Raw genomic sequence first — 16,988 nt, 5'->3', positions numbered from 1 at the left:
TCAAAATCTGAGACATTTTAAGGCGACCATTAATAACGGGCGTTTTCGAGGGGCAACCGCATGTCCAAACAAGAAAAGAGGTCCGTTCGTTAATAAATCATCCGTAATTTATGTCATTTCACTACCGTAATTACTTTCATAAATCCATCAGAAAGAAAAAATATTCGGTCGCAGCCACCGGAGATGGCTATCGAGGATCCCGGTGCAGGGTGTATCGTTTAGACACCGTCACCGGCGAGTCTCTCCTCCTTGTCCCGACCACATTTCTCAATAATAAATTAAGAGTTCTAAGAATTTTAACTAGCCACAAAATTGTTATGTCATTCGGATGTTTCAAAACGCACCGACTGCTAAATGGCATCGCTCCGGCTTACCGATTAGTTTTAATGTGATCACTAATTGAATACAAATGTATATTATGAATTTTCACATTTTTGGGGATTTTTGACTGAGACTGGATGCCGCCCAACAATAAAAAACACTCCTGACGCTCAAACGTGTGTTTACAAGGTGTTAGGATCAAATTACTTTCTTCGCCTCATCGCATCGTCTTAAAATGTGATAACAAATGTGAAGGAAAAAAAACTAATGTCGGCTGTATGTATTCATGGCCGGTGACCACGAAGACCGAGCAATGGTTTTAATTAGAATCTTTCAGTAAATCCTAAATGTTCAAAGCCTACGCATAAAGTTAAGCATTAAGTTAATTAGAACTGTTCTCATGCGGGTCTTAACAATTCAGTGGGTGGGTCTGGACTCTGGAGTTAGTCTAGGTTGCGAAATTTACTTCCGCAAAGAGCACATGCGCATGCGCAAATGTTTCCAACTTACTTGATAATTTTAATTGAGTTTGCTGCAATTACATTGGGTATTAAACAATCAAAAACTTAAACAAAATGGGATATAAAACTATGTATTAAAAACAGAACAACTACGTACTCGTACATCTGGGTGAAAGACAAACTACGAAATAATTCTTTTTGATAACTTACAAAGAAGGTTACATTACTCGTACTGTACCTTTGCAGTTCAGAAAAGTTGTTGAAATAGTAGTTTATTTGACGAGTTTGTGTGTAAATTGGATCTTTTTTGGCACGCGTGGACCATTTTAAAACGCGAGTGAAACGAGCGTTTTAAAGGCCCACGAGTGCCAAAAAAGGCCCAATTTACGCACGAAAAAGTTGAATACAACGTTTTTTTGATCGAAAAGCCCCTTAAAGGCTCCAAATCGCTTAAATTCTTTAAAATTAGCTTGACGTTTCGTTTTGACAAGTTGTGACATTTATCAAAATCCGTTCACATAGGAGAAAATTCTCAAATTCTGACAGTGTCGAACAAAAAAATGTATTAAAATATGCCGCCAACGTGACAATCCAGCCTTTTAAAGCAATAAAATTAAAATCATAGTTTGAGGTGGTTATAAAATATGTATACTCGGTAACTTGGAAATTCATAATCATGGGTAGCCATATTTAAAGTTCAGAAGTAATACCATCAAAATGAAGAAAGGTATATGAACAAGAATTATACAGGGCAAGTCACATAAGGTTTATTTCTGAATTTATTTTGTACGCAACCAAGAATACTAATTACGCTGACCACTTGATACCATTTATAATGTGATTTTATTTAGTAATCCACGTAGGTATATAATTTGGCTAAAAATGTCAAAATGACAGTTAATGAATTTAATTTTTGATTTCATTAATCAGAACAGGAAAACGTCATTGTGACATTTTTAGCCAAATTACATACCTACGTTGATTACTAAATTAAATCACATTATAAATGGTATCAAGTAGTCAGCGTCATTGGTATTTTTGGTTGCGTACAAAATAAATTCGGAAATAACCCTTATGTGACTTGCCCTGTATGAATTTGTGAAAAAAAACGTTCTAGGTGTACCTACAGAATGTTTTTGTCGACAATGACAATGGCTTTCAGTCTTCTACCGCTGCTGGTTCTTCTTCATTTATTATTTACTAAAACTAATCATTTCTTTAACAGTTTAGTTGGCAGTTTAGTTCATTATGAAAATGTAAATGTACGAGCATGTATACAGTGTGGAAACTTTAACTGGAATAAAATTCTTGGACATAGGCGGTTTTTGTAAAAAATCCCGTAACAGGTTGATTTTTGATTTTCCTTGTCCACATTTTGGCGCATATAGTTTTTGCATTTCTGCTCTCGGAAGCTCGCAACCACCACTAACTTTTTTTTTCAAATGGAAGGGTATGCCAAGTGACACCTCGTTTGAAAGCCCACTTCGGAAGGAATACAACGCACTATTTATTTCCTGAATATTTTCAAAGCCTAAGTGCTAAAAAAATAAATCCAATTTTATAAGTTGAATTCTATTTAATGCAACAAATGCTCAAAATGGGCAAATCACACCGGAAATGTTATTATAAAACGTAAGGGATGCATGTTACTATCGATCTGCAATTGGCCAAGAAACAAACTATGCCCATTTTGAACATTTGTTGCATAATTCTTTTTATTTTTTAGCACGTAGGATTTGAAAATACAAATAGTGCGTTGTAATCTTTGCGAAGTGGGCTTTCAAACGAGGTATCACTTGGCATACCTTTCCATTTGGAAAAAAAAGTTAGGGGTGGTTGCGAGCTACTGGGAGCAGATTTGCAAAAACTAAATACGCCAAAATGTGGGCAAGGAAAAACAAAAATCGACCTGTTTTGGGATTTTGTACAAATATCACCTATGTCCAAGTTATGAATTTTATTCCAATTAAAGTTTCCACACTGTATTTGTATATGTATGTATAATGATTTTAAGACTAAATTACCTTAGGGATAACAGCGTAATTTTTTTGGAAAGTTCGTATTTATAAAAAAGTTTATTAATGCGAAATAAATTTCAAAAAGTAGTTACCTTGAGAACATTTGCTTTGGCACTTTTGAAAATATTTAATTCCTGCATTAAAACTAGAATTTATTCGGTCCTGAAACAATGGAATTAAATTAGTACCTACCTTTACTCCTGGAATTGCAAAAAATACTTTTTAGACATTCAACAAAATCAGACATTTTATAAAGTGCTCAGTGATTTTGCAAACAGGCGGCATAAGGAATGCACTATGATACATTGGCCTAGGCCCTTGGATGAACTAGTCAAAACACCAAACAGTGCTACACAAGGAAATGTGCATGCTTTAAAAGTTAAAATTTATCGTTTTCTATACCATAGAAGCTGCACATGAAAGGATAAGCAAGTGCAAATGTTGCACTCATTTTATTTTTTGAAAATTATGTTTTGTTTTGGCCAAGGCCATCTGAATCAAAAAGCTACGCTTATAAGGCCGTTTCATTATCCATGATAATTGTTTCTGCAGAGTGGCCATGAAACAAAAGAAGACAGAACCTTATTGCGCGCCCTCAGTGGCCGATTAACGAATCAAAGCTACAATATTGGCGGCAATTTGCCCTTCTATTTTACATAAAATGGTAAAAGCGTATTTCATTTGTGGGGCAAAAGATGTTCGCTTATTTGAAATTCCTAGTAATATGAAACAAAGATAAAAATTGTTCGAAGGTTTTGAAACGTTTTGCGGGAAGCAAATTTATGCAGACAATGATAAGGACAACCTTTTAATTTGTATTTGTAATATAAGGCTACAAAAATTACGGATTACTCAGAAATTTGTGAGAGGGATTTTCAACAAGACTATAATTACAACCCCCAAAAGACGACACTTATGTAAAGATGCTGTTCCTTGTCCTTCTATTTTTGTAAGTACATATCTATAATTAAAAAAGACTTGTGGTGTTTATTGATACATGAAATATACATAGAAGCGAAGTCAACCACGAAATATGAGAAAAAAAAAAGAGCTTCCTCTTCTCATTTTTCGATCAATTACTTAGGTATTAGTTTTCACAGTCATAATCAGAGACCTCCAGTTATTAATTACTGTCATCTTATTAATGTTTTTGTTTTTTAGACTTTTCCCACTGAAACTCCGGTCGAAATTCCTGTACCCCAAAATCCTGTAGTCTTTCGTCATTCCAACCGTTCCAATCACATCCAAATTAATTCAAGTAAATAGTATTTCTGCGGAGTATATGCCACCAAATGGTCGAGATAATGGGCCCTCATTTGCTAGAACATCCAATACTTTCATCTTGTCTTGTGTTATGATTTCATGTTTTTTTGCAATTCTAATTTATTAGTATTTTGCTAGTCCAGAATGTATCCAAAATAAGCTCGGATCTTGGATATTTTATGGCATTCATGTTTTAATTGATGTTTTAAGTACTTAACCTCAAAGTAAAAAGTGGAAAAAGTTTCAATCGACTGCGTTCGAAATCGGTAGATGGAGCGCAAAAAGGTTCTGCCGCCCGAAATGTCACAGAAACAAAGTTTATATGGATAAATCGAAAATTGAAACGACCTTATAAGCGTAGTTTTTTGATTCAGATGGCCTTGGTTTTGGCATTTATCGTTTTTATCTGGACTTTTATTTTTGTGTTTTTATATATTTTTAACGATATTTATTATTCTTCATGTGTATTTGTCATGTATTTTTTTTATTTTTATATTGCATGTACTCGCACATAAAGATATAGAGAATCATTATAAATTATTGTAGTCCAAGTTGGCGTAAAAACTGAATGTAAAATTTATGATTACCGCTCCATATGAAAATTATCAAAATTATGTGAATAAGTGAATACACACAGTTCACACAATTGACACTATTGACAGTCCATACCACATTAGACGTATGTTTGTATAGAGCGGCAAAAATTTCATAGGCTTGCTTCGACTACAATCATTTATAATGAGTAATGACCCTGTATAACATTTCTTTAAACAAAATAACAAAACTTTTGACTATTTGGTTGTTTATTATAAACATTAACATTTATGTTTTGATAGTTCATATTAGGCAAATTATAAAATGCTTTTCGACAGACTTCATTGCTAAAGAAATTTCCAGTGGAACTTGATTTTGTGCGTAAGTGTTTTCTAATCATATTGCTTACGCGTAATTTATAAAGTATATTTTCCAACTACCAATTTTCCAAAGTTTTATAACCCTTGAAGAGATAAAAGCAAATATCGAATCTAACCTAAAGAGGGACATAAACGTTTAGTAACGTCGCCGCTCTTAATTTTTTCAAAAGCATTTTCAAAAAAGTATAAATATGAACGAAAAATACAACGATAGATACACCTTTCAAACTAACAGAATACCTGAATACCTACTTTGATTCCTGATTTAATTTTTAAATACCAAAACACAATGAATGCTTGTAAAATGTATTTTGGGTTACATTTTTACCTGGTCAGGCTCGTCATCTTTCGTGAATAACCCTGCTACCCTGCAGATATTATGTTGTTGCACATAGAAATTTTTTTCTTCAAATCAGATTATTACATATTTTTGCTCTTCTTTGTCGCTTCTAATGAAAGTATCTAGTATTTTTGGTGTTCAAATTTGGTAGCACTTCACGCCTCCGCTGGTAACATTTTCGAAACGACTACACACCACATGGAGTCGCCAAATGATAACATCGCTCACTGGAGATACACGAGAAACATTGTTTCATCTTTTTAAGGACCACCCGTAGATATCATCTGTGTCGAGCCGGGTGTAATTGTGTGTAATTGTACACATTCCTCGTAAATTACATTCTTATCCATCATCTTTATCCGTTTACTTGACCATTTCGGTCGGTTACAACACAAAACTTGTAAGTTTGTTTACGAGGCCGATACATTTTTATGTTTTTTTTTTTTCGGGGCGCTTTTTATAGAAGCACGAAATGTTCGTGCGACATAATCTCTAAATCAAATTCGTATTTAAAAATACAGGGTGAGTAAAAATAATATTTGGATTTATGGAGGCTATAAAAGTCACTGGTTGTTATTAATAAGGTCGACGTGGGGGCAAGCACTTAACATATTAATACAAGAAAAAAAAACAACAAAAAGGTTACGCATTTTATACGACAAAATTTTATTAGAAAAAATAAATCAAAATAAGAAAATGTTGAATTTGCATTCAAAACATTTTCTCCTGTAATTTTTTTTTTTTTTTAAGGTAGCCTTTTATTCTACCTGATTATATCCAATTTTTTCTAAATGAATTAATTTTTTTTTTAGACCTATTGTAGATTGCTTTACTAGGTTTCTTTGCATTGTTATTTTTATTTTAAGAGCACTAACACAAGGTGTTTGTATTAGATTTATGTCTTCAAGAGCTTCGTACAAAAGCAGATCGAGTAGGTATTTTGGACAACCTAAATTGTCGCCGTCCTGAAAAAATTTGCATTTTCTCGACAGAGGGACTAGACATCTAGACACCCATTTATTTAAGGCCATTTCCCTGACTGGGCTATTTATAAATTCGGTGGTTCAACAAAGACAAACAAACCCAAACACGCCGTCTTAAAGTAAAAGTCGGATAATTCATGATGCAACAGATTTATGTTTACAGCTTCTATAATATCCGAGAGAATTTTTTTAACGGCTTATCGTGCACAAGAATTCTTGTGCTTTCGCCGATCTATTGCGACGAGTCATTGTTAGGTTATTATTTATTTTAGCCATTTACATTGCTATCAAATTGCACGTGTAATCACGGCATTAAATCTGTTCCGTTCGTGGCTAACGCACGAGAATTCTGATCCACCTTAATTGAGGAAACCGAACAGGAACAAAGCTCTCCGAGATGATGGAGCTTGTGAATGAAACGGATCGTCATCAATCACTGCAAGGGTCTATTCATATTTGTAATTCGTGGAAAATATTCAGCTTCCTGAAATGAAACCCCAGCTTGAAATTCAGTGACATTAATTTATTCAGAATTTCAGTTGGCAACATTGATTTTTGTATGTTCTTGGCCCGGCATACTAGTACTTGAAAAGTAGAAAAAAAAACAAAATCTGAGCGTTTTGCTCTTCCGGGTACGGCAAGTTAAGAAGATAATTTATTTTTTTTTACAATTTCTTGTTATTAAATAAAGCTATAATTAAAAAAAAAAACTAATTTTAGACCACTCTCAACATTTATTTAGGAAATTAAAAAATAAAAAATATTTTTAAATAAAGCCTACTCTTGCATAACAAAATCAAAAATTGTTTTTTTAGACACCCTTAATGAAAACGGAAATTTACGTATTTACAAGCAGACGAAAAGTAACTCTTTTTCGGATTCACTTTTTCGGACGCTGACTGTGGCACCATCTGTTGGTCTGTTTAGTAAGTTAACAACGAGACCGACAAAACCGATAATTGTCCTGTCACCATAAATTATGTAAATAAGTAATTTGTTGCAAGCTGATAAAGAAATACCTACTATAAAAAATTGCTAATACGTATTAATAAATGTATGTATTTGAAAAAGGTAAATACAAAGTAAATTTGTAATGTCTTTTGTTTTGTAGTTCGTGCGGTCGGTTAAAAAGTTCAATGTGCACCTCTGCCAAAAAGTGCCTTTTGTCCTCGCCTGTTTTCAAGCCTCGGCTACGCCTCGGCTAGAAAACTCAGACTCGGACGAAAAAGAAGCACTTTTTGGCCTTGATACACAAATAACTACATATTACATATTTGTGAATTGGACAATTATTGAACGGTCGTAAATTCTGCGACAATGGGATTTGTCGGGAGAGAGTAGTGGGGACTCTGGAATCGGGCTGGCTCGGTTCACATTTTTTTATTATATATTATATTTTATTATAAATATATTATATTTAACAAACTAATTCAGTTTCAGTCATTTTGATTGATAAATCAAATTCTTCACTACATCAAGATTCACCTTGGTTAAAATGTAATAAATAAATTAACAGATTCTACATGAAAAATTACAAAAACTGCTATCGCCATGTGCATCAACGTTAAGTTACCAATTTTTGAAATAGGGGCGGCAGTAAAACTTGCTGCACCCCGTACATATTCATTGGCAATTATCTTTTTGGAAAACGTTTCCTTTTTATCATTTAATCGTTTTTCCATTGTTCGACTTATCTGTAAGATAAACTCAAAATTGCAGTAGCTATAACGAGGCCAAGAAATATCTCAAAAATGGAATTTTGCAACCGTTTCGAATTCCTTGTGGTAAATAAGCATTAAGTGAATGCAAGAAATCTAAAATATGCTTATCGTTCTATTATTTTTCCTACGGACAGATAAAATATTTGAACGAATTGTTTTTACAAAAATTTTAACTTTATCTTTAATGATATGCAACTGTTACGATTGTTGTTGGAGTGAAAAAATTTATTGGCACTTACTTGCCATTACGTCATTTGCAATCAACAAACTTTCATTTTTTTTTTCTTAGCTGCAGGTACGTAGGTTCGTAGGTACTACATTTTTAAAGTCTTATAGGAAGCAATACTTTATGTGAATACCACGTTTTAAAATAAGACAATTCCCCGACAATAACATGATTTAAGAAAAAAAACAGAAGTTTTAATTTATGTAGAGCAGCGTTGCTTTGCTTGCACCTCATAAAACTTTATTAGTAATTATGAGCTTCTAATGACTTTCAGTAAAACGATTATCCGAGAGTTGTTTGGGTATTTTTATTTCACTATCTTTAAAGATTTTTCTAAATAAGACTGCTTAAAATGCAAATGATACCTCAACCAAACAAGTTAATTGATCAAAAATGGTCAAATCTTAAATTCTCACTGATGCTTACCAAAATTACAGTGCCAGTGTCTGGGTTCAAGTTATAAAAAAAAAGTTTGTAGGTACGACCAAAATAAGAATAGAGTTACTGCTTCACACAGCTGCTTCACACAGGTGTTTGTTCATCCCTCGTGTAATTATTACCCTCGCTACACTCGTGCAATCTCCAGATTTCTTTTTTTTTGTAATTCTAAATTATCCTCTTATTTTAAGCCCATCCGCAAATCACACTGTTGACGACAATATTGATTGTGTTCGTTGCGTTTGGTTCAGCGTCGGTGAGGTGGCAGGTCTGGCTGCCATATTGGCACCGTCGGAATCCCGAAAATGCGCCAACATTTTATGACATTATTGATACGTAAGTCTGTCTGGAATCGCCCTCTCAAAGAGTCCGCAAGCTGCGACTGTTCGGCCTGTTTGAAAACGCAACAAATTTGGCCCAATTAAGGCCACTGTCACCGAATTCCTCCGGAGCGGTAAAGTTAGCCATCGATAAAGATCCTTTTATCGGCATCACATTATTCGTCGATCGGAGCCTTCGGTGAGACAAACCTGTCCCCCAGTGGTAGAAGGAGGATAGAAAAAGCAAAAAGAACCGAGCCAGAATGTTGACTCTCTTCGCCGCCGTGATTTATATAAAATGGTATCTGATTATTTTTTATTTCTGAATGTTAACTTTAGTTTTATATTGTCGATTATCCTTTGAATTCGCCGGTCGGACTCCCGATTCCCACACTCGGACAAGTTCTGGTGATAAATGTCGCCGCCGCTCGGTCTCTCGCTGACGAAATAGCTCAACTGTTCCACCTATTAATTACGGGTGCCCCCGTGGCCCCTCGAATTCCCGCCCGACCGGAGAAACGACGCCCTCGACGCTGTCACAACAATGACAAAGGCTCCCCTTCTGTTTGTTCTCTTCTTTTTCTATTTTTATTAATTTTTTTCTTTAATTAGACACCTACCCGGCGTGAACCGAATTATGATAATGGCACTACTATGTGTTTACAAAAATGTTAATTATTGTTTTGTTTTTTTCATATTTCGGCTAGGACTTTGTTTTAATTGGGAAAGGTGTGGATTCGTTCTTTGCCAGTTAATTAAAACTAATAGCACGGAAAAGAACAATAAAGATAAAATATTTCGTAACAACAAAGGCTTTATGCAAATAGAGCAATTATACTTAAGCGCATTTTAAAACGGATAACTGTCATAATATTTTGACATTTTTTTCCTCGCTAGCACTTATCAATCCCAACAGACTACTTACTCGTATTTCCGAGCAGAGAAGTGAAATTAATTAAAAACAGATAAAACAGAAACTTTTCATTTATTCAAAATAATCTCCTTTTAACTTTGTACACTGCACACATCATAAAGTAATTATACAGGGTGAGTCGGGAGGAACGGCCGAAACTTCATGAGTATTCACACGTGAAATAAACTCATATGTTCTTATCCGATTTTCATTTGTTTTCAAGTTATAGCGTAATAAGAAATACACAAAATTGCAAACATTAACATTGTCTCAATAAGCACGTTCTTTTCTTAAATGTTAAAAAATACAGCCGTTGACCTCTAAACACTTTCTGCTTCGCCTACGAAGGGCGCTAATTGCTTGATGTTTTTCTTGGCTGCAGTATTTCTAATACGTGGAATTAGTCCTTCACTTGTACTTTATACACTTCATTTTTCAACCAGCCAAATGCATTTTAGTCTCAAACATGGCATACTCTGATTACAAAATATTTTCAATGTGAAAACAAGGAAAATTTGGATACAAGTAGAACGCTAGATAAAATTTTTAATTACGCTACAATTTGAAAACAAATGAAAATCGGATAAGAACATATGAGTTTATTTTACATTATTTTCACGTGTGAATATACTCGTGGAGTTTCGGCCGTTTCTCCCGACTCACCCTGTAGATCTAATAAGAAATTTATGGTGATTTGCAAAACACCTAACAGCATATTCCACTTCTACAGGGTCATTATAAATGATTGTCCCATCTCAGTTGGCTTTGGTGACAGGGTATAATGTGCCGCAAGCCTTATAAAATGAGTGACACTATTATTGCCGATAGGTGGCGCTTCTGGTGGTAGTGGAAATCAAGTTTACTAACTAGTTTGGCTAACGTCGTGAGGCTGCGGCACATCTAAAATTTGTGTGGGTTTTCAACGCCAACTGCGATGGGACAATCATTTATAATGACCCTGTACTACTACTACTACTACTACCACTACTATGTACTACATACTTTTAAAATATTTTTTAAGTTTTGCTAATGCAGCTGAAAATCATACGCCCGCAATAAACATCGAATAGAAAGCTTGCACTTTTCACTTTTTATTATTGCTCAGAAACAAGGCACAAGTCTGCTATTCGTGCTTATTTCCACAATAAAACAATAATTATGTGAGCTCGGAAACATTTTCGGAAATAATTCATGCCCTAGGGAGATTACAACTGATAATCCGAAGGTAAAAACCATAAAATTTATAACATTTGTAGAAAAACAACCATAACGGAAAATTTTTGAAATGTTAAAATTCAAATCAAGCGAAGAGATTTATTAAGGAACTAATTTTTAAATCGTGACTTGAAATTTTTTTAATGTCAATCTTCAGCAATTTGTTAAAGCTTTCTGTTGTAATCTAAATGTAAACAGCTCTAGTGCAATTTGCGTGCATAAATAAAATTAGTCTTTTAATGTCACTTCAAGTTCAGTTTTCTGATTGGATACAAACCTAGTTCACTTTTTTAAAATTAATTGAAAATTGTATAATATCTTGCAAAAATGTATTTGTTATTGCTGTGTTACGTTGCATTGACAATCTGAAAATAGACGAAGGCATTCTCAAGCGTGTATCAAAAATCATTGTTCGACAAATTAATTTTTATATTTTCATTTTTTCTAAAGATCTTACATTTCAGCGATGTTTCGTTCTTGATATTTCTTGGAATTTTGTTTTACGGTCGCAAGATCCTCGATTGTAATCTTGATAATTATTTAACGGTGAACAGTGAAATTTGTAATAATTAACCTCAGATTAGTAAAAGGTGAGAGTCAAATCTGTAAAAGGCAAAGACTAACTACATAAAGCCTTCTTTTATTTTGTTGGTTAAGAATTTGATGATGTCATGCTTACACAACTTGCCACTTTTAAATTTTTGTGAACGGTACAAATATTGCAAATTTGTTATGTCGATGGACAATTAATGCCGATTTCCAAAACTTTTCTCAATTTAAAACAACTCGGTAAATTTAATTAACAAGCTTCCACTTTTATTTTTAAGTGACATTTATTAAATCAATGAAGCTTGTTTTCCGAAACGGTTCGAGCGTCATTTACTAGGATTAAACACTAAAATGGAATTAGTCTAGATTTTATTTTACTCTCACATTCTTTCTTAATTTTCACACTACTAATTTGTACCTAACTAATCTTCAAGAGCAAAAATTTGCATCAAATTTGCAAGCGCCCTAATTATCTAAAGTGCCATAAAAATATTAATCAGCTACTGTAATTACCTTTCTTACTAAATCCTATTTGCATGTTTGAAATATTAAAAAACCTAAATAGAGGGTAATGCTTCTGACTATGCGGCCATCTGTGGCTACTGAAACACATATTTTATTTTTATGAATTAAATTATATTTTTATGGCAACATTTATTAGGGCATATAAAATGCAAAGATTATGCTCAGATTAGGAAAATCGTAAGGAAAGGTAAAAAACGTTCACCGTTGCTATATTAAAATGTGTAAAATATTGAGATGCATTTACAAAACCACTTAACTAATTTAGAATTGAATAACTAAACCCATTATCAGGATGGTGGTGGGTTAAGATTATTTTGCAACCTATGGTTATATAGTTTTGACTTACCTTGATTAATCCGACGGTATAGCTTAATTATTAAAAATAAAATAAATATATTTTATTCGTAATAAATAAGGGGCGTACCTACCGTTACGAAAAAATTAAATTACCTTTTACACTTTAAAAACATGTTAATTTAAAGATACGAGTAGGTATCTTCCCAATTTGTTTAATTAAAGTGAAAGAAAATGACTCACACAAAAGTAATCAAATAATTAAAAACGTATAGTTCTATTATCGCCATCAAATTTGTGCTTATTTAAGCTTAATAACCAAAGCTCTAATACGTTCTCCCCCATTAAGTTATAAACATTAATTATAAAAATTTTGTTGACGGAACTGAGCCTACCAGCGGGTGAAATTTCGGGAATTCTGTAAAAAATTCAAGTATAGCCAACCCCCTAATTGCCGTCGCCACGAATAAGTTAATATTCGCGTGACCAGTCATATATCATGACCTCCATATCAGCGGTGACATAATATGGTCATAAATCACCAACACAGGAACAACGAATTTTATTAATAATTTCGTTGATAGTGTTAGTTACTGCCTCTACATCATGTTTTAATGGCAGAATTGTGTAAATCGAGAAAATGAGTGTTAGGCAGTGGCGTCCCGAAGGACAAATAAAACATAAAATATGTAATTTTCCATTTTTTAATCTGCTTTTGGTCGTCATTACCTTTATAAATTTCTAATCATAACATGAAATGGAGAATTTCTTCTGGTAATAACAATTATTCTTCTTTCATCATCACAGCCTTCTAATTCTAATTCGTACTCTTTATTATCTTATTATAGGACAATTATTTTAAAAACTGTCAGTGATTCGTGTATTCTGTACCTATCTCAAATTTCCAATTTTCTTAAGTATTTTCTACATTCTATTTTTCTTTGTTCTTATTACTGAAATAATTTCTTAATTAGATTTCTTTTCTTTAGATTTTTCTACTTTCTTTGATCATCTTTTATTTAATTTTTAAAATCTCTTTTTTAATAAACTGGTGCAAAATTTGTACCCTAACAGCATTAAATTTTGTCATCCATAGCCTATTTATTAAAAAAATATATCTACAGAGTATCTTGAATGGAGTACCTCAAGAGTTCACTTTAGATCCTAAGTTTTTTCTACTCGAAAATAAGTTTTGAAGAGATGAGATATCATTGAATACTCTATAAATGTAAACTTTTCGTTTTGTTGCAGAAAGCTCGCCTATGTCTGCCCGTAATTTCCCGCCCTCTTTCTGGAGCCAGCACTACACCGGCGCCAGCGGCGGCGGCCCCGGCCACCACGGGGCCTCCGCCGCCGACCTCTACTCCGAGCACTACCACCCCGGCGATGCCTGGTACCAGTACAGTCAGCACCACAGGGCCGTGCACGACTACCACCATCACAATATGGCCGCCCAATATGGCGGGTTGCTACTTCCGGGATCCAGGCTACACATGGGATCGCATGCGCCCTGTAAAGCGATGGATTGGCAACATCCGTCTATAGATTCGCCGTACTCATCGTACCCTACCATGTCAGGTGTGTATTATTAATTGGGTTTTTATTGGTTATTCTTAGCACGAGGTAGAGGAGGCAAAAACACGTCGATCTGGTGCATGTCCGGTCGGCCGTAGTCATCAATGGCACCGGCTAATTCTGGGTACGACATGAAGAAAAACTTCTGTGAAGTTTGGGTCTTGGTACAATCTGGGTCCATTCTGTTTTTTATCTGGTTCATACATATTTTTTTACTTTCATCTAATCGTTTCGGTTTAGTACCGTCATGGTACTACAAATACATACTTCTTTTTTTTTGGATATTTATGAAAAAGAAAGAATAAAAGTTCGACTGGTTTTGAACACACCCTTCATGTTTCTGTGTCTTGTCCTGTTGACTTTAATGTCGGTTCTTACGTCAGTCCAATTTACCTGGACAAGGCCATTAAAAAGACTTAAGCTGACAGCATTTCCGGCAAAACCAGCAGCTCTAATTAAATATAATTTGACTGATGCAAAGCGAACGCACCGCCGCTAAAACGTATTTAAAAAGCGTCTCGACAAAGCTCGCCCTTCAAGCGGCGCGTCCCACTTTTCCTGCAAAAGCGGGAGCAAAGCTCCCAGCAGGACAATCCGGCGCCCTCGCTCCTGCTGGCAGTGCTCGGCTGTGTCTGAGCAGAAGAGCCGTCGGTTCGCCGGCCAGAAGAGATCAATAACTCGTTTGACCAACGGTGGCCAATCCAGAGCAGCCACTGACCAACCCATCGTCCTTCCCCCCTGGCGCGGCTCCCTCGCCGCCCCTCGGGTGGATTCCGCCGACGCCTCTAATTGCCATTCTCCGCATCGCCGCTTCAATATGGCAGCACAACGATTAAACACATACGCATAGCAGACATGGAGATAGAGTACGAGATAAGGGCGGATTCGAGGAAATCGCAATGGGGTACGTTATTGGGGTCGCGTGATCGACGGACGTCACGTGTTTAGGGAAACGTTCGCGCTTTTTGTGGCCTAATGGTTGTTAATTATGTGAGGGTGGCAGGGGGTTGGGGAGCGGTGGAGTGTACACGTGGGGCGCCTCGCGTAGATTGAAACGTTGTTCAAGGAGTGGTGTTTATCTTAAGGGAGCTGGTCTAATTTAAAACGATTTTTTCACATAAGTTGTTTCCTAGCTCATTATCCACCTAACACCAAAATAATATGTATGTTTCCGAACCAAAATTTTTAAAAATATGATCTTGCGTAACAATTTTAACTACTTTGCCTTTTTTATTATCAGTTGTTTTAAAAGTGATTTGTCAGTCAGGACCTCAAAAAAAAAACAACAGTTTTAAACATGTTTTAGAAAACCGTTTACTTGCAGTTTTGATTTTGATTATTTTTAAGAACTTACAATTTTTTAAATTCTAGGAATATGAAATTATACTAGTTTCAATTTGGTTGTAGGTCGTAAAATTTTATGGTACTTTAAGTTAAAGATCTTGCGGGGCTTATAAATCCTAGTTTACCACTAGCAGGTAATATTTTAAGCAGGGTTGTATTGTACATTTGGTATATTTGCATTGTACGGCAAACGGCACGCGCCGCTTTCCAAGCTTTTCAAACCCAACCATTGTGCCCGTTAATCGCTCATAATATCCAATAAAATTTTACGACCTACAACCAAATTGAAATTACAATAGTTTATTCTACTCTTAATAATATAATCTACTATTGTTTTGCGACGTTGAAAGTAGCTGCCTCAAATTTGAACCGAGCAAGTACTAAGTTACAAGAATTATTTTCCTTGCGTTATAAAAAAAATGTACTGTTATTTACAAATTTCAAAGACCATCACCATTTTGTTGAATGTTGTTTAACTTCACCTTAGATTTCAATTTCCATTAGCGTTACAAATAGTGAACTAAATTCTTGTGAAATCTGTGCCGTCGGTACTTTGTCCTGGCCCACAAGCCGCAAAATACACGTTATTCCATTTAATCGTGAAAAATGTGGGGAATTTTTTAATGAAAATTTAATAACCGTTTGCTAATAAATTTGAAGAAAGTACTGGAAATACTTTGGGGTCTTAATTAATAGATACATTTTTTGGTAGCAACCGCAAATATTTCCACAAATATTTAGAATCCGTTTAAAGCCGAGATAATTATAATGCTGAAATTTTTATTACGTTTTTACGTTATTAACGGTGCATCCGCGAAGGGGGAATTTCATTTGGCTCTAGTGGCGCCATCGCGAACCTCAAGGTGACAGTTTTGTCGGAAGCGGCGTTAACTTTGTTTTTTACTGGATTGAGTGAGGTTTGTAAGATGTTCGTTTTTGGTTTCAGGTCTTGAAGCGCAAGTCCAGGACTCCTCCAAGGATCTGTACTGGTTCTGAAAGTGAAGGACAATCAACCCTAGTTAAGTGAGACGTGATTCTAAGTGTAATATAAAAAGTACAAACTCTGTTATTTAAAACTAAGTTCCCCTCACAGACGATTGCATATTTTAAACGTTTATTTTAAATAAATGTTCCTTATTAAATCAGATTCTTGTGTAACGCAAATCTGACGTTAAGTATTAAATTTATTCAATATAATTTATGACTTTTATTCGACCGAACAGTCTAGCCTGAAAAACCTCTAAATTGCAACAAGTGCAATTATATTTGAGTATGGGATATGGCAAGTGTAATTTTGCTGACCGGAATGGTAGGTATGATAACCGGTATTATTATTTATTGTTTACAGTTCGGAAATTATTGCTCTATCTAGGCACGCATGAATATTCAGCGGAATAATAGCCTTATCCTTATTCCGATTCCTGTATTTTACTATTTCGTGTTACAAACATTAATCATAAACTGGTATGTTAGAAATTTTGCCTTATTATTCAATAATTAGCCGATAGGATCGTGGCAATAAATTATAATTGGCAGTATCAACAAACTGCTGCTTCTGGTGCAACCAA

At 34.8% G+C, this 16,988-nt stretch overlaps 1 protein-coding gene across 2 annotated transcripts in view; it reads left to right on the top strand.

The window, feature by feature from the left end:
• Positions 1–16,617, top strand: part of vg (vestigial) — a 61,245-nt gene extending 44,628 nt beyond the window's left edge. For both annotated transcript variants that reach the window (XM_069048329.1, XM_069048328.1), the window contains exons 4-5: positions 13,753–14,079; positions 16,367–16,617. In XM_069048329.1, the coding sequence (XP_068904430.1) occupies positions 13,753–14,079; positions 16,367–16,416 (377 nt within the window). In that variant the 3' untranslated portion in view covers positions 16,417–16,617. The remainder of the gene's footprint in view (positions 1–13,752; positions 14,080–16,366) is intronic.
• The last annotated feature ends 371 nt before the right edge of the window (positions 16,618–16,988 follow it).

The sequence above is a fragment of the Tenebrio molitor genome, chromosome 5 (assembly GCF_963966145.1).
Source record: "Tenebrio molitor chromosome 5, icTenMoli1.1, whole genome shotgun sequence".
In the NCBI taxonomy this organism is placed as follows: Eukaryota; Metazoa; Arthropoda; class Insecta; order Coleoptera; family Tenebrionidae; genus Tenebrio; species Tenebrio molitor.
Note: the sequence above shows the minus strand (reverse complement) of the source record. Positions and strands in the feature narration are given on the sequence as shown.